Here is an 18,005-nt window from a genome sequence, read left to right as displayed (position 1 = left end):
AATCTGTCCGGCTTGGACCTCTTCAATGCTGCAATGGATGGCAGTGGATCTCGGATTCAAGGTATTATTCGGACCTGTTCTTTTTTTTTTTTTGAAATGGTCATTCGTTCTTACTGTCATTACGGACTGCTGAGTCGTTACTCTATTGTTTATTTATTTGATTTCGGACTCTTGGAGATGTGGAATGTTCACATGAAGGACACTGTGTACATGTGCACTGGCTTACTTGTTATTATTCTATTATTTTGCTGAATATCATTTTGCTGAAGTGGGTTCTCAAACTGAGACTGAAGCGTCTAAGCCGAGGTTGCTGAGGTAACACCCCAAACGACTGTCTGCTTGTCTTCGGCCCCCGTGATCCCTTTTAAGACTTCACGTTGTAAGTCCCCAAAGATTCTGATGCTATAGACTGAGAAAGAAAGTTGACCGTCTCAGCAGTTTTGACAATTCTGTCAGTCCGGATCCTATCTATCGTCGCCGCCATCCCTTGGTTTCTCCTTTAAACAGATATCAAAACTCGATAACCTTGGTTAGCTGCCTAGCAGCTAAACCAATAGCACAATGGAAACTCTAACGAATGGACACGATACACCCGAATCACCACTCCCAACTTCCTCATTATTCGACCCATCCGCATTCCGTTCCTACTTGATCGCCCTTTTACCGGTCTTAATTGGCGCCTCACCAGAAGATCTTGAAAGCCTCTTCGATCCCGAATTTGAAGACCGCGTTACGCGTTTTGCGGGCGAAGGTGGAAGCGTGATATATATTGTAAAGAACAAAGATGAAGTTGAGGGCCAAGGTCAGCTCATTGTCTATAAATTCATCGTTTCCTCCTGCTTACGATCACTAAAAGACGAGTCTACACCGACGTATACCTACGCCCTTACCCCCCACATTACTTTCAGCTCTTCTCACGTACTCACCCTCGCTCTCATCAAACGAAGTCCCACCCTCGACCCTCTCACCCCTTTAGTAACCCAACTTCACTTCTTGAATCTCTTTGGGGGTGAAGAAACGCCTTATGAAAGTCTCCATGCAGTCGTCAGTCAAGGCGTGAAGCCGTGGTTTGACGCTTTTGTCGGATCCAGGGGCGGAGGCGGTGGAAAGGATATGGACACTAAACTAGGAATACCAATGACCAAGAAAAAGTTTGCAGAGCTCGAACTTTCTCTACTACATCTCCAGCAGAACGTAGAGATTCCTGAGACAAACTTGGTCATCCATCCTGTTATCCAGAGAGCGGTTGAACAGGTGAGTCTGCATCTAGTCATCGTTACCTTTGTCATTTCACTCATAACCTTGGTGTAGGCACGAGCAAGCGGCACACGTCCCAACATCTCCTTCATTCCCACTAAAACACTGAACGACAGCACTTTCCTCAATGCATTACATGCCAACGTCAACCAATGGATCAAATCTATCCAATCAGTCACCAAACTCAACCGAGACGTAGCTTCAGGGACAGCATCACAAGAAATCAATTTCTGGCTCTCTTTTGAACGCGCCGTAGACGCCATAGAATCCCAGCTCCGTTCTGAAGAAGTTAACATGGTTATGGACTGTCTTCGAAATGCAAAGCGTTTTCACGCGACTGTCAGTTTCATTACAGATACCGGGCTTAAGGACGCCAAGGATCAAGCGCAGAAGTACAATTTACTTATGAGGGAGTTTCCTTTGAACGAACTTCTCTCAGCGACGGATCTCGACAAGATTCAAGATTCCCTATATCTCATCTTTTCTCACCTTACCAAAAAGATGCGGCTATCCCCTTACCCTACGCGCCGAGCTCTTCCTCTCGTCGAAGCAATTTCGAAGGATTTTAACGACCAGCTAGTCAGAATCTTAACTTCGCAACGATTGGCGTATACACCGTATGGGACTTTTGAGAGATTGATGAACCAGACGATGAGTATTTTCAGGACTTGGGATGAGATGATCAAGGAGTTTACGAACGTAGCGAGAGAAGTTACGAGGAAGAGATCGGAGAGATTCATTCCCATCAAGGTTCTTCCAGCACATGGGAAACTGCAAGAACGAATACGATATCTAAGGGACTGGAGGAAACAGCATGAGCAGTTGGCTGTTATGACCGGTCCCACCAAAGGTCTTGGTGACTCTGGGATAGGAGGAGGTGTGGGAGGGATGGACATGGAGGAAGAGGTAAAAGAAGCGTATGAAATAGTCAAGCGTATCGACGTGTTGGACGTCTCTACTGAAGGGACGGAAATCTGGGTTGCCGCTGAAAATGCCTATAACGAAAGAGTCTCTAGGGTAGAGAACCAGATTATCGCGAGACTCAGGGATCGTTTGGGGACGGCGAGGAATGCGAATGAGATGTTCAGGGTGTTTTCGAAGTTCAATGCGTTATTCGTTAGACCAAAGGTGTGCTTTGTCTGTGTTGAAAATTGGGCCATCGACATGGTGAATATTTTTTTTTTAGATTCGTGGTGCCATTCAAGAATATCAGACACAATTAATCGACTCTGTGAAGGAAGATATCAAGCATCTTCACGACAAGGTTTGTTTCCAATCCATTCTATTATTCTCCCTGCCTATGATCTCCTTCAGTTTAAAACTCAATATCGCACCTCCGAAGCCTACCACATGGCCCTCCTTCACGATCTTCCTCCTATCGCATCGACCATAATTTGGGCACGACAAATTGAACGTCAACTCCAAACTTACATGAAACGTGTCGAGGACGTCCTTGGGAAAGGCTGGGAGCTGTACGCAGAAGGACAGAAGTTACAGGCTGAAAGCAACGCATTCAAGAGGAAACTGGAGACGAGGATGGTTTTTGAGGCGTGGTTGGCAGATATCAACAGGAGGAATATGGGTGTTGAAGGAAGATTGTTCGAGATCGTCAAACTTCGTAGTGGGGGGACTGGTACAGCGGGGTCATCATACCAACTGGCAGTCAATTTTGACCCCCAGATCATTACACTCTTCAAAGAGGTCCGAAATCTGTTGTGGTCAGGATTCCAGATCCCACATTCGATAACGAACATGGCTAAGGACGCAAAAAGGGTTTATCCCCATGCTGTTAGTTTAATGGAGAGCGTCAGGACCTATGGGCAGACATTAGACTTGTTGGTTGGGGGCAGTGAGGAGGGAAAGGGGGTCGAGTGGTTGGTCGCGGAATGGAGAAATGAGGTGCAAAGGATGGTTGGCAAAGGTGCATTCATCTTCATCTTCTGTTTCGCTCAATCTATTCCACACTATTAACTTTCTGCGGTGCTTTGTGGCTCGTTCAGGTATGAGTATCAAATGGGACCACTTCATTAGTCAATATGATTCCACCGCCTCCGCACGGTACGACACATCTTCTCGGAACGACCGGCACATCCAGTTCGTTCGAGAGTTTGCCAGTGTCGTTTCGGTGCTACAAGACAAGACGAATAACGTCATCGATCTGTACAAGGAGATTTTAAGAGCTGTGGAAGATTTGGGGGCTTGCGAATATAGGCATGATGTGTTTGCAGAGGTATTAGGAAGGGTGCAGGCTAACGTGAGGATCGCATTTTTTCTTAATCGCATTTTATATGCTTAGGTTTTGACGCTTCCGCTTTTCAAAGATCGATAGACTGAATCTTGAAGGTTATGCTAACCTTGAACATTGGGTTGCAGAATTGGACAAGAGAATCGAAAAAACACTTCTACAGCGGTTGAAGCAGATTATAGAGGTGTGGTGCATGGAGTTTTCCGATGAAGAGTCGAGAAGAGAACTTCCACTTCGAGATGCAACGAATGCCTCTTCAAAGAGGAGGGGGGAGAAGAGGAAGGAAGAGAAGGTTCGTCTCTATGCTTCGCGTGAAGAAGGTTGATGTTGACTTTGTTTTCATTGTTTTTTTTTTGGCATCTAGTTCATGGAGGCAAATATGACTGTCAAACCAATCGTACACGAGATTCGGATACAAAACCAGGTTATTTTTCTGGACCCACCGATAGAACATGCAAGGGCATCGTGGGTTCGGCAGTTGCATGATTGGATAGGTTCGTTTTTTCTCGCTAGTACTAACCATCTCCTCGATGAACAATGTTTATTCAGGTGTTGTGTGTCGACTGAGAAGAATACAGAGTTCGAGATACGAGATAGGGTTGCAGATGCAAGGTGTTTCAGTCTCAGAAACAACTTATGTCTCCCTTGTACGTTCTTCGTCACCTTGCCTTTTTCACCGACTGACTATATCTGCCAAATCAGCTAACCCAATTCACTGACGACACACTCTCCCGACCCTTCTCCTTGATCGAAGTCAAAGTGCAAATGGTCAAAGACTATGTCTCCAAATGGCTGCAGTTCCAGTCTCTATGGGACCTTGAAGCTGAATACGTCTTCAACCGTTTAGGAGATTCCCTTTTACACTGGCAACAATTACTTACGGAGATCAAAAAGACGCGATCGACTTTTGATACTTCGGAAACGCAGAAGTCGTTTGGCGTGGTTGTGGTTGATTATGAGCAGGTTCAGGCTAGGGTCAACGCGAAGTATGATGCATGGCAAAGAGAAATTCTTGTGCGGTTCGGTGCAAAGCTAGGTAACGTGATGAGGGAAATGCATGCTAGTATCTTGAAGGCGAGGAATGAGCTTGAGCATCATTCAATCGAGGGCATCGTCGGGGGGCCGAGGAAGTACTGAGAGGTGCTTGAGGCCAGGTTTCGCTTCTTTCTGTGCTATCAATCCTTAGGGTACGACTTTTAATGACACGATATCCTCTACTTTCTCCGACCCTCAGGACTCGAGGACCTTGGATTTCAATCTCCGTGTCAGACCATGAACCGTTCCTGCCAGGCCGGACTACCCTGTTAAATGTTAGCGACTGCCATCGAAAACTGTATGAAGGATGGTAACGTCTAGAGATCTTTATTGTACCGGGGAACCAACCCAAGGCATCGTTCGTTGTCCCGTGCCGCTTTCCATCGTAAGGTGAACGAGTGGACTCATGTCCAACTCATGTTTAGGCATTTCGGCGTATGCATGATCTGGTACCAGATTCCTGGGTGCTATATAATCCAAGGGGCTGTGACTCGCCGCCAGCAATCTCAACCTCCGACGTTACGGATCGCCTTGGGTCAAAGCTTCATATACCATTAGTGTACCATGCCTCTCAGAGGTGGTGGTGGTACAGACGGTAATAGGCCTTCATGGTCGTCGAAATTCAGAAGAAGCACTGGGCACCTATTCTTACAATGTGGTGCAAGCTCCGTCGAGCACTCAACGGTCCTTTAGCTATCCTTGAGCGAGAAAATTTACAGTAATAGATCGTACGTATTCTACATACTTATAGTTCTAGAACTCTAACATGTTAATCGTCCTCGTCCCAGTTCCCGCTTTGCTGCGGGATTTTAGGTCCTCCGGCTGGCTTGCTCATAATGATGCTATCGACACTCAAGACGGCGACCGCAGCCTCGGTTGCTTGTCGTATAGCCCAAGACTTGACCACAAGCGAGTCGAATATTTTGTGAGCATTAGCATCAAGAGTACCGTCTGACTCCGCCTGATGAGAAAACAATCAGCTGAAGCTGGGCTGCAAAGCGGAGGAAACAGACCTCAACGTCCACTCCCCAAACCTCCCCCCCGCCTGTCCCTTGGTCTCCTTCGTGCTTCCCCCATAATCTGCTGACAACCTCGTTGCCCTCTCTTCCCCCCAAAGCGTTCTCTGCGAGTACCCTCGGGACAACCTCAAGGGCATTAGAGTATCTTTTTACAGCGTGTTGTACCAATCCCTTGAGTCCACTTCCGTAAATTTCCACTCGTCTTCCCAACTCAAGTTCCGTTGCACCCGCACCTGGAACCATTCGTGGATCCTTCAATAATCCTTTGATAACGTTCACACCATCATCCACTGCCCGTTCAAGATCATCCAATCTGTTCGCGGTTGCTCCTCTCAAAACGATCGTCACTGTTTTCGTTCTTTCCCCTTTAGCCAGAGGATCGAAGCCTTCATCACCTGGCGCCAACTGTCGTAAGACGGTGACCCGATCTCCACCCACTTCGCTCGTCTCAAAGATATCAACGTATCCAGCCTCCTCTGGTGTTGGAGCACCGATTCGCGCGAGTGGAGTAGCATTAACGACCCGAGCAACCCGCCTCAAGTCAAATTTGGATAGGACCTTCAGAACGGCGATGTTGAAGCGGTTGAGATAGTGTAATGCAAGCTCGCCAACAGAGGTCCCAGCGATGATCACTCGCACACCTGAGTCAGCAATTTCTTTGAAAATCTGGGTGGTAAACACTGCTAAGCACAATGTACGACGAAAACATTGATATTCACGTCACCTTTTCCAAATGTTTTTCTTCGCCACGGGTGAAGTTAAGCATCTCGTTAGCATTCTTAATCAGTACTGTCCCCTTTGTTTCCGTCTGTGCGACGTCTAATGCAGAAGTGAAGACGGCTACTTTAGCCTTCGTGGCCTTTTTTATGGTACCTAGGGGCTGCTTTATTATATGTATACCGACGAGGGAAAAGATATCACACCTTCGGGTTCGCGACCGAAAACCATTCCCAAAACGACTTTGCTACCATTTAGACTACCTCCCATAATTTTTACGACTCTGACATTGTCCACATTGAAATTTTTGGGGTTCGGGGGCATGACAGCTAATGCAGCTTCAGCGACGAGCGAAGAGAGCACATCTTCATAGCCATATTGTTTGGATGCAATGGACGGTTTGAGGGCCGTAGTGAGAGATGCGTGTGTGACTGGCGAAGGGAGTAAAAATGTCGAGAGTTCTGGGAAAAGGGTGAGTCGTGTGATTTCCAGGGTTCGATAATGCGATCGACGTACTCTCTAATTCCTCCAATGCTTTTGTACACGCTAGCTCGTATCCTTTGATGACCTCGCTTGGGTGCAGACCCATGATCAGCAGCTGTTCCGACTTTTTGAGTAGTTCGCCAGCAAGGATAATGACCATGTTTGTCGCGTCGCCCATCTGAGATACGATCTTTCAGCAATACAGGACATTGGGCATCATCCTAATAGAACATACCTCGACTTCTTGAGCTTGCGATGCCATGACTAATAATTTAGCAGCGGGATGAACGACTTCCACTTCGCGAATAATTGTGGCAGCATCGCTTGTTACAAATAGTCGCCCAAGATGGTTGATAAGGAGCTTATTCCGACCTAAATACTATTTTAATGACGCGAGAAGAAAAAAAAGAGTAAAGAAGACGCGCCATTGGGCCCAAAACTCGTTCTGACCAGATCAGATAGCTCATTGACTGCTTGTATATTTCGTAGAACTGCCTCCTCGAGACCTTGGAGATGCTAGATCATGCAAGTCAGATATCTATAGGTTAAGACTGAAATCAAGATGAACCTTGTATCCCTCCTTGAATAATTGAAGATTATTCGATTTTGGGACTTTGAGGGACATGATTTTGAGAGGGTAAGGAGGGCGTTATTTGGCTAAGTCCTCGGTTGTAAACACTTTCCGGCTTGGTCATGGTCCTCGCCATTCTCGCAAGCATTGGCTCGAAATATTTTCCAACTCAATATATCACTCACATCGTTATCGCTCTTGTATCGACCTTTGCACTCCACGTTATCTTCCAGGGTAGAAAGACGAATCGCGAAAGAGACTTGCATGGTAGAGTTGTCCTCATCACTGGAGCCTTTACACCCCTTGGCCTCACTCTCCTCCAACAACTCGCTAAACGAGGGGCCCATATAATTGCATTGACTACATTTCCGGTTTCTTCAGAGCATATCACTACTCTCATTGATCTTTTACGTTCAACGACCAAGAATGAACTCATCTATGCAGAGCAATGCGACTTGGAGGCTCCAGCGTCGATTCAGGCATTCTGTAAACGCTTCTTACAAGGAGATGACAAGAGGTTGGATGCCTTGATCTTTGCACACGAGTACGAGTCACTCGGAACGTTCAGCTTCGTAACGAAAGAGACGACAAGCGTCCAGGAGCAGAGGGATAGACGTGCTCTGGCGACATTCCTGATGACAACATTGCTACTTCCCGCTCTCCTAACAGCTCCTGCTGAGAGAGACATTCGTATCATCAACGTGGTGAACAGATTCTACGCAGCTGCCGTTCCAGATCTGTCAATCTTTTATTCCAACCTTTTCCAATCTCTTGCGCCAAACTCGTCGCCCCAACCTCCCAAACAGTCGTCGCTATTATTCCTAGAGGGAAGCCGATCCCTACAAACAATCATATTTACTCGTCATCTACAGCGGATCCTCGATGCCCTTCCTTCCGCTCAGGTCCCAAAAACTTCGGCAGGTTCTAGCGCTGTCCCTGTAGTCAGCGGAAAGAACCAAAAGTCAAATATAGTGGCCATAAGCGTGTCTCCAGGCGTTAGCAGATCTGACACATTAGGCAGAATGCTCGGAGTCGGCTTGGGCGGCCCTGGGTCTTGGTTAGGAATATTCTTGTAAGTTCCTACATACTTCTAGACTCTTCTTGTCGATGACCATTGGTGGACGCTTTTCAGGTACATACTCACTTATCCTATGCTAAGAATCTTAGCAAAGGCACCCACCTATGCAATACAGTCTGTACTTCATGTCTTATTCCTTCCAACACCATTCAAAGTCTTCTCCACCTCACACTTTGACGATGCCAAGAGCAAGAAAAATAGTCCGTCAGATTCTCTCATCGACAAACGCCACACAGAAATGCCAGAGGAGGTACTTAAACCTGGTGCATTGTACGCTGAATGCGCGACAGTGGTCGGGTTGAGAGTTCCACCTCCACCCACGTTTGAAGAGAGGTCAGAAAACGGTCAGAAAGGGAAGCAGAAAAATCAAGCGACGGGAGACGCAAAAACAGCTCGTCTGTCTAACGACGATGAATTTGGCGGGGAAAGGGGGGGTACGATGGTTTGGGATGCCTATGAAGCCGCGTTGAGGGTTTGGGAGAAGTCTAACCCCAGTTTGGCGGATTACGAAAGAGAGAAGGAACGAGCGAATCCCAGTAATGTACAGGCTGTCCCTGAGGAATGATTGTAGTTTTGTAGTTCCTTAGGGATTGATACAGCTGATGCATGTTTCTCAGCATTTCATAAGGTAGACGCCATTCATAACCCACTAACCCCACGTGATTGAGGTCACATCGTTACCGCCTTCCAAATCGGGCCTCTGCTCCCTGGTACTTCACTTTGGAGTACCTCCCCACATAGCTACATCGTTAATTCAATGTGTTTTATCTCTGATAATCATTTTATATTAGTTGACGAGGCTGTATAATAAGTTCTATAGTAAGTAAATGAAAACTGAACTCCCCAATAGCCAAACAGTGGGAAAAATCAATGGAAATCGCATATTTTGTAATTTTTTGAAGTTCTGCAGGCACCCCAACTTCTCAAAGTCCTTCAAATAGTCATTGGGTATAGCACAGTGACCCCTGTAATGCTTTGCACAATATGCAGCTTCTTTCCCATTCAGTCCCTCATGTACACATCAGTATAGCAGAGTGCCCAGTTGAAAAATCCAGTAGAGATAAGACATGAGTCCACTAGAAGAACTTCACCTTCCCTCCTGCCTTCATTAAGTTTTCTCATCACGCAATGGTTGATTTTTTCGGGGGCGCCATCTAATACAGTTCCTCAGGTACTATTTCTATATCAGGGAATTTTTGAATCGATAAACTGAATAAATTTTGACATGAGTGGATAGGACATACCAAACTCTGTAGTTCTGAGAGAAGAAAAGCTCTGATGGATGGCACAGATGGGAGTTGTGTTAAGAAAGACAGTTACGAGTACAAGCAGAGGCCCAGTATGGAGGTGTCACACTAAATCACGTGGGGTTAGTGGGTTATGAATGACGTCTACCTTACCTTCTGGGACGAGATACCATTTTGATCCGTCGGCCATACTTATAGAAGACTGGGCGCTTATACTAATAGGTCAAACGTGAAATCAGCCGCCCTACTGCCATCAGCCACTTACAAAAAAACCTATTATCCAACACCCCATAATGTCCACCATGTCTGCTCAACGGAGGTCAAGAATTGTCATTATCGGTGGCGGAGTCGCAGGCACGAACATTGCACGTCCTCTCTCCAAATCTCTCGACCCATCTCGCTACGAAATCATTCTCATTAATGCCCGACCATATTCAATTCTTCTCCCCCCGTCTCTGCGAATGATCACTTCGGCCCACAATGACCTCAAAGAAAACATCCTTGTCCCGTTTGACAAACTCTTCATCAATGGAAATGGAAAGTTTGTATGTGGAGAGGTCATTGCTATTGACGCGAAGCAGAGGGAGGTTCAGTTGAAAAGTTCGGAGAGGATTAGATATGATGTTTTGGTCCTTGCTACCGGTAATAAGTGGGATGGACCCATTGCATTTCCGAATGAGCCGAAGGAAGTGGACGAGTTCATTGTACAGACGAGAAAGGAGTTTGAGGATGCAAAGGACGTGCTGTTAGTGGGCGGTGGTGCGGTTGGTATTGGTACGCCCTATCATTATATCACTTGTTGTGTACCGCTAATCTGGACGTCGCAGAACTTGCTGGCGAGATTCGAGATGTGTGGTCCGTAAGGTCTCTTCAGCTCGTATATCATCAGCATCACTCATGATTATCGACAGGACAAAGAAATAACCATCATACACCGCGAAAAGCTACTCCTTAATGACGCGTATCCCCACAAGGTCCGGGAAGCAATTCAGAAACAACTCGAGAGCCGAAACGTTAAAGTAATTCTGGACAACATGGTTTCTGAAGACCTGATTCCTGGCCCCTCTAATAATATACCTGTCCCGACGAGGAACGGACGAACCTTGCGTCCCGATCTCGTCGTTCGTACATGGGGTGGTCGTCCGAACACACAGTTCATGGGTTCTTCCCTCGGCCAAAACGCCCTGACTCCCCGCGGCCATATCAAAGTCAAACCAACCTTACAGCTAATCGATCATCCGAATATCTTTGCGGCGGGAGACATCATTGACTGGCAGGAACAGAAAACGAGTATGAAGACGTCTATGGGGCACGTACCAGTCGTCGTAAAGAATGTGACGAGTTTCCTGAATGGGAAGAATGTGAATGCGCTTTACAAAGGGTCGATGGAGATGATTGTAATCGTGAATGGAAAGGTAACCTCAGTTTAACACACGTTTGATTGAGGATGAACTTACCGATGCATTGAACCAGGCCAGTGGTATTGTTTTCATGGATGTCCTCTGGGGTCTCATGCTTGGCCCTTTCTTCGCTGTGCTTTTCAAGTCGAAAAATCTTCTAGTTCCTATACTACGCGGTGCAATTGGGTATTAGGGCAAGTCAAATCTGCTTCGCCCTGTATTTATTATCAGACATCCACAACATGGTTAACGTTATGGTAGTCTGTCTACCCACATTTTTATCGCCCCAATGGCCCTGTGGATGTGTACCGTATCTATCGTGGTTTATCCAAAGAGATCCTGGTCCTGTCGATATATACTCCGCCCTTGAACCTTTGTCAAATGCATCCATATAATGTTAATAGTAATAGATATGTGTGTATCCGCCTGGAGGGGTGTATCAAGGAAGTAAGGTATTTATGAGAAAGATGTGGGGAGTGACATTCGCACTTGGGATAAAATAATGTTCGGGATGTACGGAATCTACAGATACAGAACAAGAAAAAATCAAGCAGAGGCCGAGCGTTCGCCACAGATAAGGATACCACAGGGAAAGGAATGTGCAAAGACAGCGATGAGACAATGAGAAGAAGTCCTTCAAACCAAAAAAAAAAGAGTATCTTATATCGCTTGTCCAACCCCACCCTTATTTCCGCCCTCTTCTGAACTGGTCCTCGTTAGCGAGGCATGGCTATTCCTATTTGGAGACCTCTCTATCCAATTTATATTTCTCGAAGGAGGAGTGAACACGGCCGGAGGACTCTCTATAATCGAACGTTTCGGCGAGGGCGTGCGCATCGGAGATCTCGCTGGTATAGGTGGAGGAGCGAAGGACGAAGGTGGTGATCTATTTGCAGCGGGTGATAGCGCGGTCGATGCGGATGTTGTACTTGCAACCAACGGGCTGGATTTCTTGACAGGAGATGTCCCAGCAGGTAAGCCCAAGAGACTAGTGGGACTGGTCGAGTCAATCGAAGTAGAGGAAGCCGTTGAGATGTCTTTGGCGTGTGAGCTATAGAAAGAGGAGGAGGTTTTTGCCGAGAATGGATCGTAAATGGATGAACTTTGGCTCGGAGAAGAAACGTGAACTGGAGGTTTGCTAAAAGGAACAGCTGCGGCTCCCGTTATTCCTGCAGACCTACTGCCGTTCGGCGATGTCGGCGAGGGCCCCATAACGTCGTCAATAATGGTGGAAAAATCTATCTCCTCGCTTCTGGTCAACAGCGGATCCACGAAGTTACTCGTTTGAGCAGTGTTTTCAGATAACTCCTCGTGGAATATACTCCCCGAATCGTGCGCGCGTGCCCGAAAGAGTGAAGGGGTAGTAGTTTTTGTGTTGACAGAAGTTGTGGATGTATTGGCTAAAGCCCCTACAGTAGTTGAGCCTGGACCAACGGTGTTAGGTACAACTGCCCCTGAGAAATTACCAACGATCGGCGATGAGTGCGGGTTCATAGGCATCGTTGGAAGGGGAGTTGGACCTCGTCCACTTCCGCTGAAACTCGGGGTCGGTGTATGAAGTGAGGGCCCTGAAGCTGACCTCGGATGACCAGCTACATCATCCCGATATCGTGTCATTGGGACATCTCCATCATCGTCGAACTCGTCGTCAAGTAAGCCGACACTCCCGGCGCCTCTGCCTTCGCGTGCACGCTGAAGAAGAGATCGAATAAAGCTGGTTCTGCGGTTTTGGTGCCGCCTGGTGACGAAGACAGCGGCTAGGATTAGAAGAAGAAGGACGACGCCCGCGACGGTGGACCCCGCAATTACAGCGGTTCGATTAACGTTGGTAGAATTGGAGCTAGAAGGGGTCGAGAGTGACGGGAGGGGTGATACGACCTGTAATAGGTTGTCATGTAGTGAATTGATTGACGCTCACGGGCAAAACATACCGTGGTCAGCTGGCCATTGGAGGCAGTGGTGACGAAAGTCGTGAAAGAAGTGCTCCCCGTCGTCTTTGATGGTGAGTCAGGACTCGAGGGTGGTTGGGTGGTCGTAGACTGAGAATGAGATGATGAAGAACTTGGAGATGAAGAAGGAGACGAAGATGATGAAGACGAAGATGATGATGAAGAAGATGAAGATGATGAAGATGACGATGAAGATGAAGAGGATTCAGATGATGAAGACGAGGATGAGCTTGAGGATGAAGAGGAAGTTGAGGAAGGAGATTCAGAGGTGCCCGAACTTGACTGGCTAGTAGTTGTGATTGAATCTGTTCCGTCGGTCGCACCATTTGTGGGTGGTGTTCCAGTGCCAGTCGGAGGAGTAGTGGTTTTTGTTCCCTGCTCACCTGTTGGCGGAATTGACGTGCCCTACAAGGAATGATAATAAGCCAATAAATTCTTCATTGGACAGAGTACGTACTGGATCTGTTGCCATGATCGTCAAGTGAGAACTTTTGGAAACACAGCCACCTGGGATCGCGCTTTCCGACACAGCCGCCAGCGCAGTCGGGGCCTTACTGTCAAAGTCCGGCCACATGTACACAGAGACACAGAGGTGAGGAAGGCTATGATTTCGATAAGTACAATGATATGAGGGGGCTTGAACTCAAAAAAAAGTGACTTCTTGACAAAAGATAACCGTAACATTGGGGTGGAATAATGAGAAAGGATGAGGCAACGATAATGAAACATAGCATATCCGAAGAGATATGCGTGTTAAGGCCATGTCTAGGAATAGAGAACTGCGGGGGATCCTTGGCTTCGACAGATATGCTTCAGTCGGGCATCCAGTACTCAAGAAGGCCACCTCTGAGGGTGTTGAAACAATCAACAGTACTTGAGACGCTGTCTCTTAAACGTCGGTAGTAGTTCAGCTTCTGGTTAGTGCTACGAGTCCGCCCTCGAGCACGGTCACCGGTCATGTACCAAAAAGCTGAACACAAGTAATCATAGAAGTCGGAGTCATTGAGCGATATCGAAGTCGATGAAGCTCCAAACGACGTTTTCCCATATCATGGCAGACTCGGGGTTTGGCGTAAGGTTTCGCAAGTCGATTGACTCTGAACTCCATCGTCGAACTAAGAAACTTGTGATATAACTTGGAGGATGCTTTACACATCCAGATCCGGATATGCCACTTGTAACCTACGGCTACAATCCTTGCTATGCTAGCGCTAAGAAACAAGGATAACGAACTGGGGTCGACATGAAGCCAGCATCACGCGAATTGAAGCTATTTTACTCACCATTGCATGGATTCTCATTCTCTCCTATGTATTCTCTCTTCTCGCTGTCAACTCATGTGACATGTGAAGTGAATGATGACTCGGTACCTCGACACTTTCTTGCGACAATGCTCAGTGTTACTACTGAGAAGATATCATCAATATATTATCATCGACAAGGAAAACAACACCAGATGTTTCTTTGCCTCCCAAAGTACGACTCTGTGTTTAGAATTAACGTTTCGTGAATTGCACGGCCGACAGCGTAAATGGGTGGTGCTCACACAGCCACGAGACGCAAGGCTTTGAGTCGATCCTCCACCATGGCCACTGCCTACTACGAGTTTTATCGTGGTTCATCGTACGTTTTGGTCATAACCAAGTTTTTCTATCGCTCAAAAGATCTATAGAATTGGAATGGCACTTACGGACTCGCTGGACGAGCTCATTACAAGTGGTTCAATCACGCCTCAGCTTGCCATGAAAGTCTTGTCCCAGGTGCTTACGTCTTCGTTCTGCGGCCGCAACCAAGCTTTCTGCTAAAGGTCTTATTACAGTTTGACAAATCCCTCGCCGACATCATGATTAAGCAGGTGAAGACGAAGACTAGTCTGAAGGTGTGTGGCACGATATCTGCGTCGATAATACATTGTCAATAATTCATACAGGGCCACCTGCATACCTACCGGTTATGTGACGATGTTTGGACATTTATCGTGAAGAATGCATCATTCAAGATGGAGTCCAATGAGATGGTGAACACTCCCAAAATCAAAATAATTGCCTGTAAAAACGGAGATGCGATGGAAGCAGGAAAGAAATGAGACTGGTGTTCACCGAGAGGATCCTCATAGACACGCTCGTGCCCGACATGCAAGGCGACTACCATGCATGTAACACTGTACTAATAAAGCTGATTATAAGGTAGTCGAATTATAGTTTAGGTACGCATGAGTAGAGATGAGTACATAAATATCATTATCACCCCTCGGTGTTATCGGACTTTGAAATAACCCCGCTACACTTCTTTTTTTCTTACCATCATGACCTCCCCTGCAAGTCCTGTCAGTCCCAGTACCAGTACTATCAGCGATATGGATGACTTTCCGGATCCCCCAAGTCGTGTCTCCCTCGCAAATGCAAAACTCACCCTTACCGAGCATGCCAAATCTCTCGAACAGCTTTCAAGCAAGATCAACGAAGCAGAAGCTCATCTTGCACAGATTGTCCTCGAGGCTCAGTGCGCAATCAACGAAATGACCAGGGAAAGGTCTCTAATTGAAGAAAAGATTTCTCGAACCCAGTCGTATCTTGCGCCCACTCGTCGGCTTCCATCTGAGCTGCTCAGTTATGTCTTTAACTGGTGCTTTCAGGATCATCCATGTTGTGCTTGGATTTTAGCAGCTGTATGCAGGAAATGGAGGAGATTGGCTCTGAATATGCCCCGGATTTGGTCAAAGGTACCATTGTCTTCTTTCGACGTCCTTCATCCTTCATCCTTCACCATTGTGGGAATACCCTCTCAAACACCCTATATGGCCACCCATCTGGCTTTCTCAGTCATTTTTGTTCCCATTCAGGGCTATTTATCATACATCCTATATTTGACATAATTCTTCCAAACCTGAAGGTTTGAATGCTCTTGGAATTCTCAGCTGACCATGATCTTCTTAGATCCGCCTTCTCACCACCCAACATTCATCTCCAGACATCATTAGGCTCTGGCTTGAACGTGCCGGTCCCACTGTCCCTCTCGACATTGAAATCTACCTTCGGGTTGTCAAATCCTCACCTGATGCATCTCCGAAACCACGGATCAGAAGCCGTCGTTCGACTTCCCCCACCTCGCCGGCTGCGTTATTCTATTCCGCTTGGTCCACTCACCATCAAGTCCTTCCCGGTGGCGCTGGAAGTTCGGTTACCGGTCCCCCTGTCGCACATTATGTGATTCCGCATCCATCCACTGCCCTACCCCCTGCTCACACGCCTCTGATTGTCCCCTTCGCCTCACAACCTGTCACTCCCATTCATGACGGGTGGGATCCCTGGATTCCTTCCCCTCCACCCTCCTTTGCACACGTCAGTCTCAGTCACCGTGACAGACGCAACAACAAATATGACCGCAGTTCAGTCAACGGCCCGAGGAATGGTAATCATTGGGGTTGGATTGCCATGTTTTATCTCGTCGAACAGATTCAACGATGGGAACGTTTCGTTTTTAGGTTTGATAAGCATTTCAACTCGATTGCGGCCCTGAGATCTATCAATGGTGAGTTCTGAATGGTGTGTACGTTAAGACATAAGACAGTGCTTAAGAATTTCGGACAATCTAGGAGATGCTCCATTACTGAAGGAATTCGAAGTGTCCTCTGCAGAACCGGCGTTGTACCAGGAATGCTCGTGGCTACCCAACTTGAATTTCCCATCCGCCAATCTGACTGGGTCTTCCTTGCAACATGTTCCTGCCCTCCCTCAGCTTCAGAGCCTCACTCTCCAAAATGCACCTTTCAAATGGTCTTCACCCATGTTTCATACCAATCTACATACACTGAACCTCCGTGCACTTCCGAATAGCCAACTCTCTCTGGATCGCATCTTTCACATCCTCCATGCAAACCGTAACTCTTTGAAACGTCTTTCACTTCACTTCCAATCGGTTACCCAAACGGTCCTCCCACTTAACCCGCTCCTGTTACCCGAATTGACAGAGTTCAACATAGGAGGCCATCACTACCTTTGCCAACTCGTCGAGATACTAACTTTACCGAATTTGGAAGAATTTAATACCGACATCGATGCAAGAGATCCAATCGAGGATATCATAGCGGGCTTGTTGACGAGGATGGGCCCCCTGAGCACGGGAATCAAACACCTCAGTGTTGCTTATGGATACGGTTGTGGTAGAAGGGCCACAAAGGACGCCCAGCAACTTAGGGAGAAAGACGGAAAAAGCAGACTTTCCAATTTAGATTGCTCCCCGTCGTCATCGTCTTATCCAGCGAGTACCGGCTCTCCGTCAAGCCTTTACTACGGGACGGGCACAATTGTATCGTGGGCTTTTCTTACCGACATGAACCAGCTGGAGAGCTTACGCGTAGGGGGTACACCCATGGACACACTGCTCAGTGCTTTGGGTGCTCCAGATGATGACTTACTGTCTGGATCTGCGGCTGCGGCGGGTGTGGCAGTTCCTGGGGGAACGACTAGCAATAGTTGGCTCTGCCCCAACTTGTCAGAGGTGGCAATGAAACATTGTCATGCACATTCCGAAGGGATTGGGAAACTTGTTCAGTTTGTGGACGCCAGGAATCCAGATACAAACGTGACTGGCACTGGTTCGGGAGCGATGGTCGTCAACGGGGTGGCACCGACAAGGCTGGCCACTCTAGAGTTGTATGAATGTGCGGCATTGGGGCCAGATGTTTTGGAATGGCTGAAGGGGAGGGTTGAAGACGTCCAGGTTTCTGAACTTCCGTACGAAAGATCATCGCTAAGTCCATATTAGTTACATACGTCCCCCGTTTTTCTTTTCTTTCGTTACCCTTGGTATCCACTGATTCAAAATGCAATCTATCTCGAGGTAGGTTTACAGTATTTTCGGTTGTTAGGCTGGACGGACTTTGCGTCCGTCCTTCAGTCTTCTCTTTCTATGTATGTTGCCACTTATCGCAATTGATCGCCTGAACCAAGGATTTCAATTAAACGCTTGATTACTGTACACTGGGCAAGGACTCAGTTGTCT

At 47.2% G+C, this 18,005-nt stretch overlaps 7 protein-coding genes across 7 annotated transcripts; 5 read left to right on the top strand and 2 right to left on the bottom strand.

Moving 5' to 3' along the window:
• Nucleotides 1-561: 561 nt before the first annotated feature.
• On the top strand, nt 562-4,639 carry E1B28_008887 (uncharacterized protein; the record flags this gene model as incomplete). Its single annotated transcript, XM_043153722.1, has 10 exons — nt 562-802; nt 857-1,254; nt 1,312-2,385; nt 2,444-2,521; nt 2,572-3,178; nt 3,258-3,511; nt 3,579-3,794; nt 3,867-3,996; nt 4,052-4,149; nt 4,205-4,639. 10 exons carry the CDS (start codon nt 562-564, stop codon nt 4,637-4,639), a joined length of 3,531 nt encoding a protein of 1,176 aa, XP_043009007.1.
• Nucleotides 4,640-5,044: 405 nt separating this feature from the next.
• Nucleotides 5,045-8,958, bottom strand: E1B28_008886 (uncharacterized protein). Its single transcript, XM_043153721.1, has 9 exons — nt 8,508-8,958; nt 7,325-8,451; nt 7,182-7,272; nt 6,992-7,128; nt 6,790-6,934; nt 6,480-6,734; nt 6,281-6,429; nt 5,551-6,222; nt 5,045-5,498 (listed from the first exon to the last, which is right to left on the bottom strand). Exons 2-9 carry the CDS (start codon nt 7,379-7,381, stop codon nt 5,307-5,309), a joined length of 1,698 nt encoding a protein of 565 aa, XP_043009006.1. The 5' UTR covers nt 7,382-8,451; nt 8,508-8,958; the 3' UTR covers nt 5,045-5,306.
• On the top strand, nt 7,424-9,108 carry E1B28_008885 (uncharacterized protein). The gene is made up of 2 exons (XM_043153720.1): nt 7,424-8,399; nt 8,460-9,108. Exons 1-2 carry the CDS (start codon nt 7,450-7,452, stop codon nt 8,968-8,970), a joined length of 1,461 nt encoding a protein of 486 aa, XP_043009005.1. The 5' UTR covers nt 7,424-7,449; the 3' UTR covers nt 8,971-9,108.
• A 772-nt stretch (nt 9,109-9,880) lies between these two features.
• E1B28_008884 (uncharacterized protein) lies at nt 9,881-11,245 on the top strand (the record flags this gene model as incomplete). The annotated part of the gene is made up of 4 exons (XM_043153719.1): nt 9,881-10,426; nt 10,480-10,511; nt 10,564-11,067; nt 11,126-11,245. Exons 1-4 carry the CDS (start codon nt 9,946-9,948, stop codon nt 11,243-11,245), a joined length of 1,137 nt encoding a protein of 378 aa, XP_043009004.1. The 5' UTR covers nt 9,881-9,945.
• Nucleotides 11,246-11,712: 467 nt separating this feature from the next.
• Nucleotides 11,713-13,487, bottom strand: E1B28_008883 (uncharacterized protein; the record flags this gene model as incomplete). The annotated part of the gene is made up of 3 exons (XM_043153718.1): nt 13,459-13,487; nt 12,984-13,406; nt 11,713-12,930 (listed from the first exon to the last, which is right to left on the bottom strand). Exons 1-3 carry the CDS (start codon nt 13,471-13,473, stop codon nt 11,713-11,715), a joined length of 1,656 nt encoding a protein of 551 aa, XP_043009003.1. The 5' UTR covers nt 13,474-13,487.
• A 1,099-nt stretch (nt 13,488-14,586) lies between these two features.
• TOA2 (Transcription initiation factor IIA small chain (TFIIA 13.5 kDa subunit)) lies at nt 14,587-15,087 on the top strand (the record flags this gene model as incomplete). The annotated part of the gene is made up of 4 exons (XM_043153717.1): nt 14,587-14,624; nt 14,674-14,761; nt 14,821-14,880; nt 14,932-15,087. 4 exons carry the CDS (start codon nt 14,587-14,589, stop codon nt 15,085-15,087), a joined length of 342 nt encoding a protein of 113 aa, XP_043009002.1.
• Nucleotides 15,088-15,306: 219 nt separating this feature from the next.
• On the top strand, nt 15,307-17,768 carry E1B28_008881 (uncharacterized protein; the record flags this gene model as incomplete). Its single annotated transcript, XM_043153716.1, has 3 exons — nt 15,307-15,723; nt 15,938-16,532; nt 16,597-17,768. 3 exons carry the CDS (start codon nt 15,307-15,309, stop codon nt 17,766-17,768), a joined length of 2,184 nt encoding a protein of 727 aa, XP_043009001.1.
• Between the last annotated feature and the right edge of the window lie 237 nt (nt 17,769-18,005).

This window comes from Marasmius oreades, chromosome 5, assembly GCF_018924745.1.
Source record: "Marasmius oreades isolate 03SP1 chromosome 5, whole genome shotgun sequence".
NCBI lineage: Eukaryota > Fungi > Basidiomycota > Agaricomycetes > Agaricales > Marasmiaceae > Marasmius > Marasmius oreades.
The sequence above is the reverse complement of the archived record's forward strand: the minus strand, read 5'-3'. Positions and strand labels throughout refer to the sequence as shown.